The sequence below is a fragment of the Opisthorchis viverrini genome, assembly GCF_000715545.1.
Source record: "Opisthorchis viverrini unplaced genomic scaffold opera_v5_150, whole genome shotgun sequence".
NCBI classification, from domain to species: domain Eukaryota; kingdom Metazoa; phylum Platyhelminthes; class Trematoda; order Opisthorchiida; family Opisthorchiidae; genus Opisthorchis; species Opisthorchis viverrini.
In genome coordinates this window covers 1,187,072-1,206,159 of record NW_008751806.1, presented here as the reverse complement: position 1 = coordinate 1,206,159, position 19,088 = coordinate 1,187,072, and the positions used below count along the sequence as shown (strand labels likewise).

At 46.3% G+C, this 19,088-nt stretch overlaps 1 protein-coding gene across 1 annotated transcript; it reads left to right on the top strand.

Moving 5' to 3' along the window:
• Positions 1-5,342: 5,342 nt before the first annotated feature.
• Positions 5,343-18,022, top strand: T265_06900 (hypothetical protein; the record flags this gene model as incomplete). Its single annotated transcript, XM_009172288.1, has 4 exons — positions 5,343-5,447; positions 12,175-12,285; positions 14,148-14,219; positions 17,384-18,022. 4 exons carry the CDS (start codon positions 5,343-5,345, stop codon positions 17,756-17,758), a joined length of 663 nt encoding a protein of 220 aa, XP_009170552.1.
• Between the last annotated feature and the right edge of the window lie 1,066 nt (positions 18,023-19,088).

Genomic DNA, 19,088 nt, shown 5'->3' with positions numbered 1-19,088 from the left:
ATATATAACTAAACGAACTTTATGGTTGTACGGCAGTGAAGCATCAGTGCCAACACTGATGTTGCTGTCATTGATGATGATGATGATGATGTTTACCCGTAAATGTTATGACCACACTTTGATGTTGGCTGAGAAAATCCAGGCCAAGGATGACGTATGAACACAAATTGGACAAGAGCGGGAGTTTGATACCTTCGTATCGCGTGCTCTTCTCCAGCACGGCAGCATGAAGACGACCGCTAGTAACACAAGATAAATTCGTTGAGACCATCGAGATAGTGCTTTTAGAGGATGTTATTGTACAACCGTGCTTCAGCGCGATGTCAGAAGAAAGATAACTTTCGCAGCTACTAGTGTCGATAGGAGCATGGAGTGGGATTTTATTCACTATAACATCAACGATTGATTTGGAAAGTCCAGTGCATGAAGAGATGTTGAAAATAGATAAAACGCCAGGGTTTATCGACGACGTGATACGACTTGAACTCAACTTGGATCGACAGACTCTTTGAAAGTGACTTTTCTTGCTGCAGGAATGACAAAGATTCACGAGCCGGGCATTTTGAACGAATGTACTTGCCGTTGTCACAGAATAAGCAAGATAAGGGTGTGCTTGTTATCGCGTCATCAGAGTCAGTCTGAAAGATAAGTGTATCACGAACAGGAGTCAAAGGTCTATCCGTTTTGATTGATGCGGCACCACCAGGAACATGATAAGACGAGTCGTGTGAGAGTGACTGTTGTTGAACATGTTCAAGCGAACGTGCCTCATCGATGCTTAGGGGTGTGTTTTTCCAGTGGTCGTTGGCGAACGAAATTAGATACAAACCTGTGATAAAAGCGTCTCCGATAGCCTCATCCTGGCGTTCATCGGCAGAAACCGCACAAATATTGCAGTCTTTGCCAAGGTAGCGTAATTTTTGAAGGAATGCATCGACTAATTGTCCTGGTAGTAACCAGTATGTGGCGAGCAAACACTTCATTTTAGGTTTAATGTACATCGTTCCGAACGTCTGGATGGCGTCTTCGCAAGTGGTACATTAACGAACATGTTGACAGACGGACGGAGAAAGAAAGTTTACCAAAAGTTATCTTTTGTCAACGTTTGGGAGTTCGATACAGGAGAGAAAATCCGTAAACTTTTCGTGTCAATGGATCCATCGTTGAGCAGAAGGAGATTGAGGATCGGCGTCAAACCAATCTGGGCGAAACAATCATTCCATTGCGTTTTGTTAGACTAAAATGTCGCACACTTGAATGATTGAGCCAGAAATAGCGAAGGAGGATTGCCGAACGATTGGCTTTAATCTAACAATTTCGGTACATCAGCCAAACATTAGGAAACACGGTTAGTTTAATGAATAGCGAGTAAACAGTTTACCACAAGGTTAGTTTATAATATACACCACTCCAACTTATGCACAGAAAATAACATTGTTATCCGAGAGGTCTGAGAGTCTCCTAGCACTATATATCAGGGGTAGGCGAGTGTGACTATGGCTTCCTAAAATTTGGGTACTCGAATAGTCACACCCCTTAGTGCCGCCTTTTGGTGGCTTTTGAACTGAACGCTTTGGTTGTGAACCCTACTTGTCTCCATCTCTAGTTATGTTTTCCTAGTAATGTCTCGGTTCATGGTCGTTGGCTTGTTCGCTGAGCTGGACAGGTTGATTGTAAACATTTCATCACAAATCGGGATGACCTCATCAGTGCGTTATTGAGGATCATGGTGGTGCGTAGCCGAGGGTTAGTGGTTGGCACAACCACTTTCTTTCAGCCATTTTCAGCGGATGTTTCTCGGGGGCAGGTCATGACATAGCGGTGTGAAATAAAAGCGGCTGCAGTCAAAATGAATTTTGTGGGATATTCGCGCCTTTCTGGCCAGGGTCCACGTGATTCTGCTTGAACGTTGTTGGAAACCCTGCAGGACATGGTATGCAACTGATCCCAGTAACATGGATGCTGTCATTTCCTGGCTAGACTGTATAACTAAAGCTTGGGAAGGATCTGGATCAAGACCTCTGATGGTGCCTCAACCATACATAATGCTTAGAAGTATTTATTTTAACACTGATATTGTTTTCTTGCTTGTCTTCATTGAAGACATTGGACCCCTTTGCACTCAACTCCTTGCTATCCCCTTTCAACTCCTTACTGAGCCTTACTCCGCTCTTGGTTGTGTGGCTGCTAAACATTATTGTTTATGATTAGCAGCTTGCACTCAATGATGATAGTGATGCTGGTAGTGGCGATGATGATTGTGGTGATGATTCTGGGCTGTATTTTAACTTCAGTTCAGTTTGTCAGCTATAAACCTTGTACCATAGACATATTGGTTCCAGCTGCTAAAGTTCCAATCACCGGAAAGCGGGAGGGTGTGGGACATGCAGCCAAGCCTTGGAAACGATGTCATGTTCAGTTAGTTCGGTAACCCGGTAGCTACGCATTGAAAGCGATAGTTTTAATCCACGAGCGCCACTGGCTGCGTGATTGGGACATATCTGCCAGTGACGTCAACCATTGTTGAGTTGAGTTTCGGGGTCACCATCCACAGAGGCGCAGCTGTCAGACGAACTAAGTTTATTGGTTGGTTTTTCATACTCCTATTGCCGTGGTATCAGCTTCTAAGAACCGCGTACTTGTCGCACAGTAGTTGTAGCTGCTACAGGCTTGGGCAATCTCCCAGTCCGCCTGTTTTCTTCGGGGGGCATAGCAGCTAGGCACCGAAAAGGTGTTACAGCTGAACGTTTATTGTTATTTCTGATTCCGTCCAACCTTGTAGCAGTAATTTACACTTTGCAAATGCGAAGAACATGCCTATCCGTGCGGTAGTTACGTTAGTTAAAATGGTTTGCATTATTGAAAGGTTTGAACTAAGGAGAGAGATATCGTCCGCATGCTCCATGTCTATGAGCAAACGTGCCGAGAGCATTTCGACCCCTGAGGTTTCGGAGATAGGCGGAGAAATTTCAAGCAATACGTCAATGACGAAGTTGAAGAGGAACAGTGAGGGACGGAAGCCTTGTCTTGTACCGCTGGACGTGGTGAACTCGGATCTAAGCTTGCCGTATACACGTACGCGCCCATAGGATTTCGCATACGGTGCCATCAGAAATAAATTTGGAAGGGATACTTTTGATCGCCAGACACTGCCGAAGTTTCTGAAGATCGACGGAGTCAAATCAGCTTTCAGGTGGAGAAAAATGACCAACGTGGGACGTTTTAAAGAGAATTCGTCTCAAGGTAAAGATATGGTGGATGCGTTCTCTACCAGGGTTAAACCCAGGTTGATTCTCACGTATCTCTCTCTATCTCCCTATGACCGATAGAGGAACTCCATTCAGCTGAATTTTTCGGATTCATATCTGCAGTGTATTACCAGACTGTTTATCAGGACCTCACCACCTTTGAAGAGTGCCTTGTCGCGTTGGATAATTGATACATTACGCTGGATTTCTGTTGTTGACGGTGGGCTGGAGTCGATGCTCCATTCAGGCCCGCCTGGTTTGTTCAGTGGTTGTTTTGAAGGAGACCAGCTGAGCTGTCTTGAGCTCATCGCTCAAGACGACGATTTAGAGGTGAATTGCTGTTCCGCCTTTTTCGCATGTTGTTTCACTGGCACCTGCCCTCTTTTGACCGGCTGATCACATCAACTGAGCTAGGGCGCAGTAATCGCTCAGTCTCCTGGGCCTTCGCAATCCACCAGTGTTACCTGTCATTCTTCAAGCTCCTGATTGTCCGGTGTTTGAGGGGTCAGGATTACTATACCCGTCCTTGCTGACCGCAGCAGCTTACAGTTCTTGATGCAACCCGCCTTCAATCTCAGAGCTGCAGTCTGTATGCCGGTACGATAAATGAGCACCATTTACCGCATCGACCTGCGTTGATCCTAAGTGAGCCAGATAACCACCCTTGGGATCCAGTCTAGTAAGGCGTTTGCATACTTGAGTCTGAGTGGAACTCCTACACCGTATATACCACGAGACGTTGCGTCGGGTTCAGCGGATGCCCGAAATTGAAATTTGGAACATCCGATCTCGTCCGAAGCGGCTTAAGGTGCACGATCGGAGTAAGGTTTTGTACGCGCGTTTCGGAGGAGACAACATATATTGACAGAGAGGGAAAGCAAATTTTCAGCAAGGGATACCTGTTTCCCAATTTGGCAAAGAGTGCGGACAATAAAAGCCGCAACGTGGAACAGACCTTTCGAATTTATGGATTATTTTGATTCATTTTTCTAGGCGATGGTTTAAACACGGAACAGTGGCTAGGGGACTGGCAGGTAGGTCGATCCCACTGCATCATTGGGTGGATGGGGATCGATGTGGATGAAGGCCAGTGAGCGGAGAGCTGCAAGGGCGAATGATACTTCCCGGTTTTGCAAGTTGAAGAATGGGGTTTGGTTGAGGTACCCAACCTTGAGCCTTTGTCTCAAGAGTCTGACACACAAGACAATGGCAAGATTTAGAGCTCTGTTCGGTGACTCTGCCTCTAGCATCTGACTCAGATGTCTGAACCGCTACGCAGTGGCTGTTGGACTTTTCTTGAGGAACCCTTCCTGGAGCCATTGACTCAATAGTCTCACTCACTTGGCTGCAGGGGGCCGACGTGACCCAAGGACAGGGGGTAAGGCATTAGTCTCAGTCCTAATGTGGCTACGCACAGCAGGTGCTCTTCGAGTGGCACCGGACCCTTGGTTTTGAAAGTATTTCGACCGTGTTGCATAATGTGCTGGCGGTGGCGGCCAAGCTTTGAGCGGTCGGAGTGTGCGTTTTTTTTAAGGCTGACCTTTCTTAACTTGTCTTTCCTGGGGGAAAAGCAGCATCGCTGCTTCCATAACTATCGACATTCTGGTAGCCTGATGGAGACGCCTTACTGCCTCCACACTATTATAGCGGAGAACAAAACGTAATGCGACTACTCGCAGCACGGGGACTTGCTGTTCGTCATCGAGCTGCTCCCCGCTGGCCTGACATGGTTGAACCTTTAGGAACTGAGTTTTAGCCAGTATAGCTTCAAAACCCTTGCAGCACAGAAGCCCACCAGCACAACAAGGTGAAATCTTTAGGTCGGGGGTGACGATGACGTATATAAGTAAGTAAATAGGTAAGTATGTAAGTAAGTAAATAAATCAACAGTAATAGTTCGGCTGTTACATCGTTTCGGTGCATACCTGCCATGCCAGCCCAAAGAGGCACGAAGCCTATGATACTGCTCTTGTAATGCCAACCGACAGTCTTGGTGAACAGATCAACGACCGCATGTACAACCACCCAGCTGTATAAATTTAGGTTACTGAACACATTTTTATTAGATACTTTTTCTCTACGCTTCAGAGTCGAATGTCTTCAGTCCGGCGGAAAAGCCATTGTATGTTAACTCGATTGGACGTATCCCTTGGTTTGGACTTGGGCACTGTTGATCCAGCCACGAACACACAATCTGAGGTAGGCTTTTTCTGCTACAGTTATTCACCAACTGCCATTACTCGGTGGTGATTTGTTGGGATAGCTCAGTGGTGCTTAACCTTTTCCAGGTCTCGCTCAGTGAAGATCTTCACCTCCATTAGTTTACTGAGTAGTGCAAAAGTGCCAATATTGCTCTATGTGTTCGAGTTGCGGAAGCGAAGAGGTGGTCAACCCTTGACCTGGTAGGGAGTTATGAGAGATTACGGAAAGTCCGTTTGCTGTCAGTGCGACCTACCTTCCAGAGTGGGGACCACGTGATGCCCACCGCTCCTGGTTGGAACGCTTCAAGATATATGGTTGCTAGTCGATGTCAATAGCCTTGGAAGTTTTAATCCAGATTGGCTCAGTGAGTGTCTTTTATGAATTGTATTGAACGAAATTTCGCTGTAATACCTTAGCTTAGCTGCCATGCCACCTGAAGGAAGCACAAAAACTGAGATAGTATCAAGTTGTCCAAACCTAGTAAGGAGCGATGGAGATGCCGTGGTTGGGTTCGAACCACGGGCTTTCCGATCAGTAAGTTCGCGCTTCAACCACTAAGCTGTCTAGATAGCGGTCCTCGCATATCAGACTTGTTATCTAGAATTTCACATTTTTGGCTTTTACGTGACGTTTGCAAATTTCAGGGGGGGGGGGAGGAGGAAAGTTAGCTGTGTGGATTCATTGGGGTCCTCTTCCGATCACCCAACAANCCTCCTTAGATCGTCTCCCTCAGCAGAGTGAATATCCGGAAAGGTTTTGCGGCACTGTGGATCTCCACATGTAAACTGCTCCACTTGGTGGTATTGCATTATACGTAGTCGTTCAAAGACGTCAGGTAGAAACGAACACTCTGCAACCATTTCAAAAAAGGCACTTTGGGCTTTTTGTTCATTATAATTAAGGGAAGTTGCGTGATTCGGGTGGCATTCAAAAGCTTCTCTGGAACAAGCAAGCTTAGTTAGTCTAACATTTCAAACGCTTTGGATTATACCTGACCCCAGCAAACTCGTGTCACCTTGGGATGCTGAGTTACGGTATGCTATACCTTCTTTCTGAAGAAAAGCAACAGAACTATTGGAGTACGTGAGGACGGACCGTAGACTGTCCATCTGTTTTGTACTCTTATTATGAGTGGATATCTGGGCAAGAAAAGCTGCATTAGCTTTATTTGCAGAATTTATTTCCCGGTCATCGCCGCGTATCTTTGACGGACCGCTTGCCCAGCACATGAGACCACGCGTATTCGAATTGATCCGACTCCCAGCGACGGATTTTCAGACAATAAAAAAAAACAGATTACTCAGCGATTAGTGCGCGAAACTACTGTTCTTTCAGCCCGTCGCTCGAACCCAACCTCAATATTTCTGTGTAAGGCTGAGCAACCTGGCAGCATCCCAGGCCTCATGCTTCTTTCGGGCCGCATGTCAGTTTTGCACCGGAAGGGAGTCCTTAGTTCACAGACATACCTGGGAAAAGTCGTCGAAGTCTGGCAGCACCGTAAGTGGGAGGGAATCATAAACCAGCCACTTGAGTTCGACTATTTCCGCGTGAGATGCACCAGCCAGGGTAACCATTTCCCCTAAAATAGGTCTCATTCATACGCCAGTGTAATCGGAACATGGCCAGACAGCGAAAGGTGTTTCTTTTTTTGGAGAGGGACAGAATTGTGAAAGTTACGACAAATCACGTACAAGGTGAAATCTTACTTGAAAATGTCCAAATCTCATTCTATAAGTAGCTTAGAAGGAAAAATAGTTCGCACAACGAATGAACTTTCCATCTGAGTTCTCACTCGAGGCGCTAGTCAATACGTGACCACGTGATGTGGATTCTGTGATCGAACGAGGAGTGGCGCTTTATCTTGTCTAAGTCCGTGTTAATTACACTGCTGATCAGTCGGTCGTGTCCAAACGGTTCAGTTGTTACCTACTATGCGAGTTCGAATCACTCTAGAAATTCGTGAGATGTTCACTTGCAAGGATTCTCACTACGGATGAGGCAACTGTGAAACCTCCCTATGCTCTTCGCAGTAAGTTCACGTGACTTATTGGACGAAATCTTGATTGTAAATCCCCGGATCTCCTGACTTTGCCAACACATTACTCGTTCAGCTGTAGCACCATTTCGGTGCCCAACTGCCATGTCACTAGAAGGAGGCACGGGGGCTGGAATACTGCCAAGTTGCCCAAGCCTAGACAGGGGAAGTCGAGAGGTAGAGGTCGGGTTCGAACCACGGACCTTCCGGTCAGTAAATTCGCGCTCTAACCACTTGGACCATCTCGCCCCCTCAATCGATGAGTGTTCAACAACTTATGAGTAGTGTGTCATATCAAGGAATTAACATAATCTATTTCGGTGTAGCTTGTAAATAGGTACCCAGTAGCATCTCTACAAAGGAGATCTGCCCATTCAATTCCTTTGTGGTAAAATGGTGACAGTGGTACTCCAAGTCGACAGTACAGAGTATGTCATCGAAACATCTGATATAGGGGCTCAAGATTGCTCTGTGTTTGAGGCGTAAACCAACCAGAAGACGAGAACTCAAAAATATGTCGGAACTTTTTTCTTCCCCAATATCATCAAGGGAATGCGATCAGCCCACGATTCGAGCCAAATTGCAGTCCATTGCTCACGAGATATCCAGATATGAACGCAGTCTTGTTCCGATAACGATAGCTTACTAGTGGATGTGTATCTAGAATATTCAATCTAACTGGCAATGTTGCAGAATATGGGTGATCCGGATGCATTGTTTCGGTTGTTGGTTCATCTGCCAAGCTTGATGAACAGACTAGCAACCAGTTTACTCAACCACAGAGTAGACAGAAGAAGTTTCCCACCACACATGGTGAAGTGAAGTAGCAGCATTCAGCCTGAATGAGGTTTTTTCTGCTAAACTCGGACGCGAGATGGCTCAAGTGGTTAAAGCGCGAATTTACTGACCGGAAAGTCTGTGCTTCGAACCCGACCTCTGCCTCTCGAATTCCCGTGTCTAGGCTTGGGCAACCTGACAGTATCTCAGCCCTCGTGCTTCCGTCGGGTGGCATGGCAGCTAAGCGCCGAAAGGGCGCTACAGCTGAACAATTATTTCATTATTTCTTTAAACTCGGACGCAAACTCATATCTGCCCTCAGTTGATTATCCTCAGTCGTTCGTTTGGGTTTGACTGCGTCCACAGAGCAATCCACATCTAGGTAAGTTCTGCACCATGAGAGGTTCGGTTGGAGTTGAACACTTTGATGTCCATGTTTGGATTGTCCCCAAGGGAATACTCGGTGCTCATAATCCGGTGTTTCAGCACCCTAGGGTCACCTCTGTAACGGAGGGCTTACTCTCTCCAGGAGAGTTTAGTGAACTAGGCCACTAACCAGACGTTCCCTTGTCATTCCGATTGCAGTTGCCTGGTTTGGGACAACTTGGTTGTGTAGTGGCCGTTGTGCTCCTTCAGGGGTCACAGCTGAATAATTGACAGGTCGCCAGTTCGTTTCTTAGTGCTTATCAACCATCCTGTCACCAATCCCCATTTAGCCTGGCACATCGTACTCACTTTATAGTTCGACCTATCACGAAGTCTGTCAATTCATTTGTAGATGTTACAGATAAGGAATACAGACCTAGTTCTATAGAATATACCGAAGTCGTTGAGAACCACTCTGGCGAAAGCACATAAGCCAGGAATGGTCATCGTCTCTAGACCTGATCACTACGTGCCATCCCAGCCAAATGTTCGAAATCATTTTTTGCAATCGGAACTCATAAACAGTAGTCGGCAACTTATTTATTACTTGGATCTCCGAACTGTGGATGCAGAAGTTTGATGTCTACTACGGATATGACATTTTTCAAGCTATAACGGGGTAATTAGAAAACGGATATTTGTTTGTGCAGCAGGTACTTCAGTCGCGGAAAACGCCACGCACCTCGACTGCGCTGGGTCGGCCATGTGCTACGCATGCCGAGACTAGTATTGCTCTCCATTCATCCTTCAGAGCTCCTCAGACTGCGAATCGAGCAATGTATGACGTAGCAAAAGGGTGTAAAAGAGATTACGAAAAGCTTGGATGTAGTCCGCCTTCCAGGACGGGGCCCACGTGACCCCCTCCCCTGAACGTGGCTGGCGACATTGTAAGATATAGCGCCCGGTGCGTGTCGGTGGCGTTCGTGCTATCAGTTTCCTTCGTTATCGTCTGATTGAGCATTTTGAGGTGCAACCACCACAGAATTCTTGCGACAGGCCAGCACCAGATTCTACCCTCAGTTCTGTTATATTTTTACTCTAAAGTTTTAAACAGAGCTAATTAAACTTTGCAGTTTCACGGCCATGAAGCATTAATGTCAGTAGAGATGTTACTGTTTCTGATTGTGGTGGTAATGAACTGTATATGAAACTAATTTACCTGCCTTTCACCTGAGTGAATCTGACGGTTGAAGAAATAAATGAACTGTTGATGCATATCGTCCGTTGCGCCCTATATCTTGGCGGTGTGCGATAATAAACTGGGCGGGTGGATTCCGGACTTCGGCTAGTTCGAGCACTCCTTTCTTCCTTTTCATCAAGACAGCCACTATGATACAAAAGCGAGTTTACCTAGCCTGAAGAGTATCGTCCAAACGATGCTCGCTCGTTGATTTTTATTCGTGGGACTCATGCGACGAATGCTTTACGGCCCGACTATTCTGAAGACCGTACGTATGTCAAGTTACTCAAATGTTTTTTATGATATAGTTATCACCATCACTAAGCTTGAGATAGCTCGGTGGTTTGAAGCGCTAACTTACTGACCAGAAGGTCCGTATTTCGAACCCAGCCTCACGCCGACTACTCTTGTCTAGGCTTAGGTGAGCTGGCAGCATCTCAGCCCTCGTGCTCCCTTCGTGTGGTATGGCAGATAGGCACCGGAAATGTGGTACAGCTGAACGTTTATCGTCATCATTGTGAGCAACACACCAGTAATAGACAACGATGCTCAACTGCCATGCATCCATGAGGCGAAAGAATGAAAAGGAGAAGGTAGGAACTTAGTGCGAACAGGAAGGCGATCAATAATAAGGTACATACAGTGACGTATTTTAGGATACCAACTCGAGTCGGAAGTAGGCTTTTTCTGAGGGAGGCTCAGGATAAGAATTCCAGCGAGTGCTGTCTGTTGCGGTAAGGCTCTCCAATACCAGAGTTTATGGAAATTCATTTCTTCCGCCATATACAACTCAATGGAGTCGATGAGTATCATTTCAGAAGGGCTTGGTGAACAATCGGTTAGTTTTTAGTTGAACAACATCTCGCTTTCGACACAAAAGCTTCATCAAGCTAAGTGAACAGGTCACCAAGTTGGCCAGGTTTTAAGTTGGACGGAGAACCAATCAGTAAGACCTCCGCAGATTAGTACACTAGATCAGTGTTGAATGTCAACTAAAGGTTAGTGTGGTTGCCTAAATATTGTGGTTGATGGGCTGAGAGAAGTTTCAAATTATTTTTGATCGAGCTTGGTTCCTTAATCCTCCACTTCAAGCTGCTTCAAATGATGATTTACCTTGGGTGCAACTGGTAAATTTTGTTGCTCTGTGTGGGCTCGTGAGTGCTACGACAGTTTGGTTGGGGGTGGAAGGAAGAGGGTGGAATCAAGTGCGATTCAGATCTAAGTTACTTGTGTTGCTGACTCCTTCTGATAAGCGCACACAAACAAGTGTCGGCTCGACCGATCCAAAACCGGTCTTCAAACGCGTGCCAGTTCTACGTCTTCTGTTTTTGTTTACACTGGGATGCTTTGTGATTTTCAGCGGTTAGGCCATCAGTCTGTGTTACGTAGCCTCAAAATCTGTCTTTCTAAATCTTTTTTGTGTCCGGTGTCCGGTGTATGTTCCGCCATTGCCGAGTCCCTCAGTAACGTTCGATTTTCATCTGCGTGCCTCATTGGCCTGTTTATTTCTCTCCAGTGCTCTCCGATTCTGAAGTGAAGTTCTCCTATAAGGACCTTAATGCAGTCGTTACACCCAATTTTGTAGACACAGTCCCTGAATCTGTTCGCCGAGAGACAATCCTTTAATTGCACCAGTGCAGAGTGTTTTCCTTCTGGAAAACTACTCTTATGTTGACTGTATTTAGAATCCGATATCCCTGGTCTATACGGAATAATAGCAGCCCGACTCCATCCCCTGTTGGATTTCGCCACCGGTATCAACACCGTTCGTAATTGACGCCTAATCAAACTAGTTAGATATCCACTACCCTGAAGTTTGTCCTTTCGATTCGGGCCGCCGTCCGGTCAACCTCTTCTCTGCAGAGGGTCCTTACTCGGTTAAACATTGATAAGGCAATACTAGCGAATACCGACTTCGGGTGGACAGACAAGTAGTTAAAAATTGCCTGAATGTCATCTGGCTTCTCGTACACCGTGGTCTTTACTTTCCCCCGACCTTATGTGTCATGTGTAGTTTACCCGAAGTTGACTCCGCTTATGCGGAATTCACTTGTTCTGCCGTCTGTAGCTCAATGAAGTCGACGAATACTTCGGAGGACCAGCTGAAAGTTTTGTTTTCGATGAGGCAGTCCTATTGCCTATTTGATAGATGACTCTGCTGGTCAGATAGATTTGAGAACCACAGTACACTTTGATTTAATTGTTTCATACCCACGTTTTTCTCACAAAAACCCTGAGGTAATCTAGTCCGATCGTTCCTGCGTTGTGCTCACACTGAAAAGTCACAAGTCTCATACCTATTGCAGAATGAACAAACTGACCAAGATTCGCACTCAAAGGTCGATCCGGTACAATTTAACTTTACAGTACCCTCACCTGGCCGATATCGCGGGATTGCCTTCTACAAAAAGTCATCCGTAAGTGTTGTGTGTTTATCTTACCCGGCGTCAAACGTATGTCTAACTAAAAACACTTTGCATACCAATTTGATTTTCAAAGGAGACCCTGCTGAATCCTGACTTCACTTGTGATATTCTTCACTTCAGTGCGCTGCACAGAGGTCGTCTCATGTTTCACTTAGCACGATAGTCGAGATATTTTCCTTCAGTTGTTTATTTACCCCCCAAACTGTTCGTTCCTGTCTTTGCTCTCTTTCAAAGTTGGTTTTGAGCAGAATATCTTGGGATACTATTTATTGCAGGAAATATCCGTCTAGCTTCTTATCTTACTTGACCATAGTAGCTCGGAGCACGTCTACCACCCGAAATCAGCTGTCGAGAATGTCATTTTTGATGTCCCCTGTCACGAAGTCGTTCTACTTACGCTGATAGATTGAAATGGATTCTGCAACCTGTCTCGATCTTCGGACCACCGAATCAATTGTTTCATTCATGAAGCAGCTTGGGCATGTTCACAAGATCTCTGTCCGTTTGTTTTGTTTTCCAATATCTCGCTTACGTATGAAAATCGGTCGCTCTTTTATTGATGTTGAGCTCGAGTTGGTTCGGTGGTCGAGGTGCGAACTTACCAGCCCCAAGGTCCATGGTTCGAACTCGACCTCCGAGTATCTCGACTGTACCTTTCGAGGTTGGGCATCGTGGCGGTATTTTAGCCTTCGTGTTTGTTTCGGGCAGCATGGCACAGGCAACTAAAAAGTATTACTCCTAAACTGGTATTATCTATTATCTATTGATACTGGGAACATGGTCCCAGTCCGCTCTAGCTAAACCAGACGGAGCTTCAACTCTTTCTGTACACGCCCCCATAGGCGAGACCCAGTAAAGTCGTTCAGTTTACAGAAACTTTGTTCTCTCTGACAATAAGGCAAGCCCGAAAAACACACTATTGTAGCCAGAGTCGTTTGCCCAATTTTTTCATCGATACTGTTTAAACTGTGTAATCCTGTGACCGCACTTTCCAAGATAAATCGGAACTATTCGTGGATCTTTGTTATTCGATTGGTTCGATCCGATTCGGACTACAAGTTATTTTGTTTTGACGCATGCAGGAGACAGATTTGTGCCGACTTGCAATGAATTGGTTATGTCGTCAATCTTTGTGGCGATCCAGAGCCCACAACATGGCATGGTTCGTATCAAAGGCATGTGGTTCAATACCACAATGGCAATACCACATTACCTAACCTGGCTTGGGATACTCTACCCCTTATATGCTGATTAGGCTTCAGTGCTGTTTGCTCGGTTTACGTTACGTTTTTAGATGTCCAGAGATCATCCACGGAGCAAATTTACGACTGCACCATTTTGTAATTGGAAGAGACGTTTGACCGAACTAAAACAGGGTTTAGTCCAATTCCATCGAATTTCGCTAAATCGGTCGACGTAGCTTAGTTTTGTCTGGAACCCACTGTCTGTCTGGACGGTGTTGGCGCAACCTGGAAAAATTAGTCCAAAGAAAGATACCGTTTTCAACCGGTGCTCGTCATCACGTTTTTTTGGGCACAAGGTTGTCATTGTGTGCATGTTGGTCACTTTAACAGACTTTGAATTATGGACACAATCCAGTACGTGAGCTCTTCTCCAAAGCTGGTTTTTGTTATCGTACTCTCACGCGGGTTGTTTTTTTTCTGTCGAAGGTCCAGTGCTGAAAAACGAAGATCGATACATAATCCTAAGGCCGTAAAGCAAGAATACCTCTTACGGTCATTCTAAAACCCTTGTTTTCGAGTTGCATTCGCGGGTAGCATTACTCTAACGATCCAACACCATCTTTCTTATTTCTTTCTGTCAAACGCGTGAATGGCATGGTTGTTTTGCAGAAATCTACTGTTCCACGACCCTTTGTTTTTCGAACCGAGGAACGGTCCGTTCTCAGTCGGAGCACTACTCAGGTATGTTTGCTTTCATTCATAGGGTTTCTATCATCCTACGGGCTAGAAAAAATACTCATTCTTACGCTTGCATAGGTGAATAGATGTGCTTTCCTTGACTGGCATCAATCGCCACCTATTCGTCCAAACTCCACTCGGCGTGACTCCAATGTGCAGTTTCTTTGGGCAAGTAAGCTAGTGAGCACCCTCTGCGCGTGGTTTTGGCCCGCCTCACGGAACTCGATAGCGAACACTGAGTTCAAGTCTTTCATTCGCATGATGATGCTCCATTCCAAGTGCATTACGAGTGCCGGCATTGATGTTCGCTGTGTTTACAGAGATGATTGGTTTACCTGACTGTGAGATAGCAGCCATCTCGTACGACCCATACGCAAATGGGATTTGTCCTGTTTCACCATTCTTGAAGCTTCCCTCGTTACGTGTGGCATCTCAGAGATCGAACTTCCTCCAGGATGTCCGCTCGCAGTCAGCAAGCGCGCGGTAGTGTTGTGCTAACAGAAACGCAACCAGTTTTGAATGACGGTCTGGTTCGGTATGTGCTTCATATCTACACAATCCAAAATTCTATTTTGAGACGGCATGATCAAACCATTGTGTGTGATCGATCCATTATACAGGCCCTGACGGGTTGACGGGGGATGAAACGATTTCTATAGTCGGGTAGAACGGGGTGTATTTTACCAGACTCCAGCACCTACGGCAACGGTGTGGTTGTATGACAAAACACAGTCCACTGCGGTCCGATTCGGAGGTGTCACCTGTGCGTGCAGGAGACAACAGGGCTCTCAGTATCTACAGAACTTTGACGGTGTCATGTGCAAACATCGGGTCAGTCATACAGAGCTACGCTAGACGGTTTCCGAAAGAAGCAACTCGCCCGCAATAAACGAGCTAGGCAGGTTAGGCCATGTACATGTCACTGGATCAGCTGACGTATAGATAATGAGAACGTACTCCGCCTATAATGTGGCAGCGAAGTGTGACCAGAAAACCCCGTCGCGTTGGTAGTTGTTGCCTATTTTGACAAGGACCTCGGGGGAAAACATAGCCGACTCAAGCAACTCGCGTATACATCTTTCGCTTTCAGTACTGTTTTCATAAAAAAAAGACGGTTCGGCGTCTTTTAAGTATTCAAGCTGCTTGGAAGCAACAACTCTGTTGAATAAGCAACTGGGTCATATGGTTAATTCGTTCGCCCAGTTTGGCAGTTGGATCGCAAGCATTTCATCACCGATCGAAATGACATCGTCAGTGCACTGATGTCGCTTGCAATCCAACTGCCAAGCCCGGCGAACAGACCAACCAGGCAACGCACCCAACGTTTTGGTATTCCGCAACGTGGGCAATATCTGTCAACCACTGATATTGTTGCCCTCTGCCAGTTCGAATGGGTTCCCTGATCATTGATTCCACGTATCGTTGCCAGTTCATAGTCCGACCTCCCCAGGCTATTGCTGGACTGCATGCAACCGGGGGAGGGTGATGCTGCGTTAGACAGACAAGTAACTGAGTCAGTCATATTCCGATCACATATGATTGGCGGTTAATTTCACAATCCTTAGACGACGACAGGCACCTGACCTCTGCACGACGTGGTGAATATAAACTTGCGCTCCATACAAATGACTTCGGTTGAAGCATAAACGTGAAGGTTGTGTAGCCATAATACCGACATCGGATCTGGCTGAACTGATTAATGTTTTCTTCCGTTCTTAGGCTCATACCAAATTATTATCCTGGTTAAAAGTTGGGCGCCCCGGTGGGGCCTTCGAATTTGGGCTTCGTTAGAGAGCGATCTGTGTGTTATTGTGATAAACTATGAAAATTCGCGCTGTAAGTCTCATTTTTTAAACCTCTTAAACCTCCCAAACCATTCTTAGAGAACTGTGACCACAACATTGAAGAACATCAAAACGAACCACTTTGAAGTCTTCTCATTTCATGTCGGTTTGTCAGCTATAAGTCACGTACCAAAAAAATGTTGGTTCCAGCTGCTACAGTTTCGTTCGCCGAAAAATGGAAAACACGGTAGATAGAGCCAAGCGTTCAAAGCGATCGCATAATCACTTAGTTCGGGAGACTGCAAAGCAACGTGTCTTAGACGACGAACGAGCGCCGCTGCTATCAGTTTCATTGGCCATTGATGAGTCGATCCCGGTGTCTCCATTCAGGGAGGCGACAGCTGTCGACCCAAGGATGAGTTTACTGATTGGTTGAAACACTTTAGACGTACAAGACGCCAGTAGGTTAGTACCACATGACATGGAATATATTGACAGTGGCTCTCAGAAAGGTCCATTCGTTGTTTGGGAATATGGGCAATTGGGTGTCTGTTACCAAGCTGTCTTTTATCGAATTGTCCCACGCGCGCAGTCATTCATTCCTCCGAATGCACGGGATTCGGGGGAGCTCGAGATAACTCAGTACTTAAAATGTGAACCTACTGACCGGAAGGTTCTTGGTTCGAGCCCAACCTCGGCACTTCGACTGCTCCTATCTAGGGTTGGGGTACGTGGTAGTATTTCAACTCTGATGCTTCCTTCAGGTTGCATGGCAGTTCAGAACCTAAACCGTGTTAAAGCTGAACAGTGCTATTCGGAAAATAAATTGACTCCTGGGGGTCTTTCTGTTCCACGTCTGAAACGAAATCGCGCTGAACACAACTGTCTTTTAAACCTGATTTGCTGGAAGTGCCGACCGGAACTTTAAGTTTAGCTCTGTACGAAGACAGTGCAAACGGGCAAGTTCATACAGTGTGCCATCAGCGGCCCTCTCATTAGAATGCAACCCTTGTGCGCAAATTCAAATTCATTGCAAGATGACGAATGGAACACCTACTCCTCTAACTAATGGAGATGCTCGATGTGGTTTAATCGGAGAGAAAAATCCTAGGCATTGGTCACGTAAGATGTGCTGTCACGGAGTATTGACGCTGTTCCGTACAGAGGCGTTCCCGAAAGGCCCAGACGTAAAGTCCTTGATGGTACTTATTAGGTTCGTGACCTACATGCGGTGACAGGCTGTCAGCTGTGGGGCCAAGCGCCTACCGGCCTTACACGTTCAGCATACGTTTCGGTGTGTGCACAACTTAAAACAACATGAACCCTCTATTTGATTACGCGCCCCTTCTTATCTGTTGATCATCGTCGCCTACTTTCATCTAGAATAACTCCATAGATCGGTCATTACCAGCTCCGAAATCTCCGTCAGTGTTGTACAGGACGCCGTTCTACCCGAAACCAACTTCCCGTCCTCCTCTGGTCCCCATTTCACCAAAACTGGCGACCAAAAGAAGGGCCGAGGAGCGATCACGCTTCGATGAGGCTATTGATCAGAAAAAGAAAGCGCTGGAGTTTCAGCTGGAGCAGGAGCGCAGGGAACAAGAGGTCAGAGAAGAACGAGAGATCAAGGCCCTACGAGCACAGTTGGTGCACAGAGCGAATCCCATACGGCATTACCAGCCTGTACCGCAACCTAGACGGGTATCTCCCACCGTCCCTCGCTCTCCTCGATTCGCCACAAAACTACGTGGACTCTGATCTTTGCCACCTGTGTCGTCTGTATATAGGCTAACTCCCCTCAAATGTACCATACTCGTGATCCCGTCCTACCCCCTTATCGTAAACTGCTCTGTGAATCTCCCTGTATACGTGCATTTTGTTGTTCCGTCAGTATTCTTTCCAATTCGCTGGTTATCATGCTTGTGGCATCTGCCTTCGTCTTTTGTGCCGCTGGCTTGTTCGCGCAATAACTGGTTGTCATAAACAGTGACCTATGGTTCTTTATACACACGCATATTCATGTCCACTCACGGTGGGCTGATATTCATTTCCAGAGGTGTGGTGCCACTTACGGTGTGTGCTGAGCCGTCACGAACAAACGGTGGCGGTTTGTATGCCTCCGTAGTCTATTAGGCAATACTGGGGGCGCCCTTGCGACACCCGTAGAGTATCTCATTCCAGTTTGATCAATGATCCTAGTCCTCCAGGTTGGGCTGCCTGGTGACATGTTCTTTAAAAAAAGTAATGTGCTGGCATTTCATGGCAAACACTGCTGTCTTACTGTCAGGATTTTGAGCCAAAGGCTTTAATCGCCAAATTTGGGCGCCTTGGTAGAATCTCAGCCCGCCTACAACAGTCGAGACTGCTGGTGCGCTTAGCCACATATACGACCGTCATGTACCGGGTGTAAACCCGGGTAAAGACCAGAGGGTGAGGAGGAGTAGTGGACAGTTCTGAAGTCATCTGTGTACCTATTTTCTGTCCAACTTACCAATCAGGACTACCAGCGTATGTGAAATGTGGCCTGGTGGCATGCACCAGTTGGACGATTCACACATGGCTAACTGGTCTGCGTAAATAGGGTCACTTCCAGCACTCCACCGCGTTACGGGGGTTATTTGCAAATTCATCCACGAAATGAGGTACAATGAAATTGAATTCAAAATGGAGTGTATGCTAAGCAGATTGAGCGTGCGTGTGTATGAATGGACTAGGATGTGCATGTGCGTGAATTGCAATAGTCGGAAAAGGTCACATAAATGAGCCCGCGGTAGAAAAAGCGAGAGGCACTTCTGTAGCCCCTCTTGTTTCGGTTTGCCGCATCGGGAGCTTCAGACTTGCTAGGGTTTTACGCGAATGTTTTTGCTACCTTGATCAGGACTTGCCAATACCATTATTTATATGACTCACGCTGAACTCTAGGGACAGGTGGCGATTCTTTCCAACTAAAAACACTAACTACTGGCGAGATGTGAATGGACGAATATCTCAGGATGATGCAGAACAACGGATAATAAATCTAAGGCGGGAGAAGAGGTCGTCCGAAGAAGACTGGCTAGATGTGATGAGGTGCACAAGAATTTTGAAA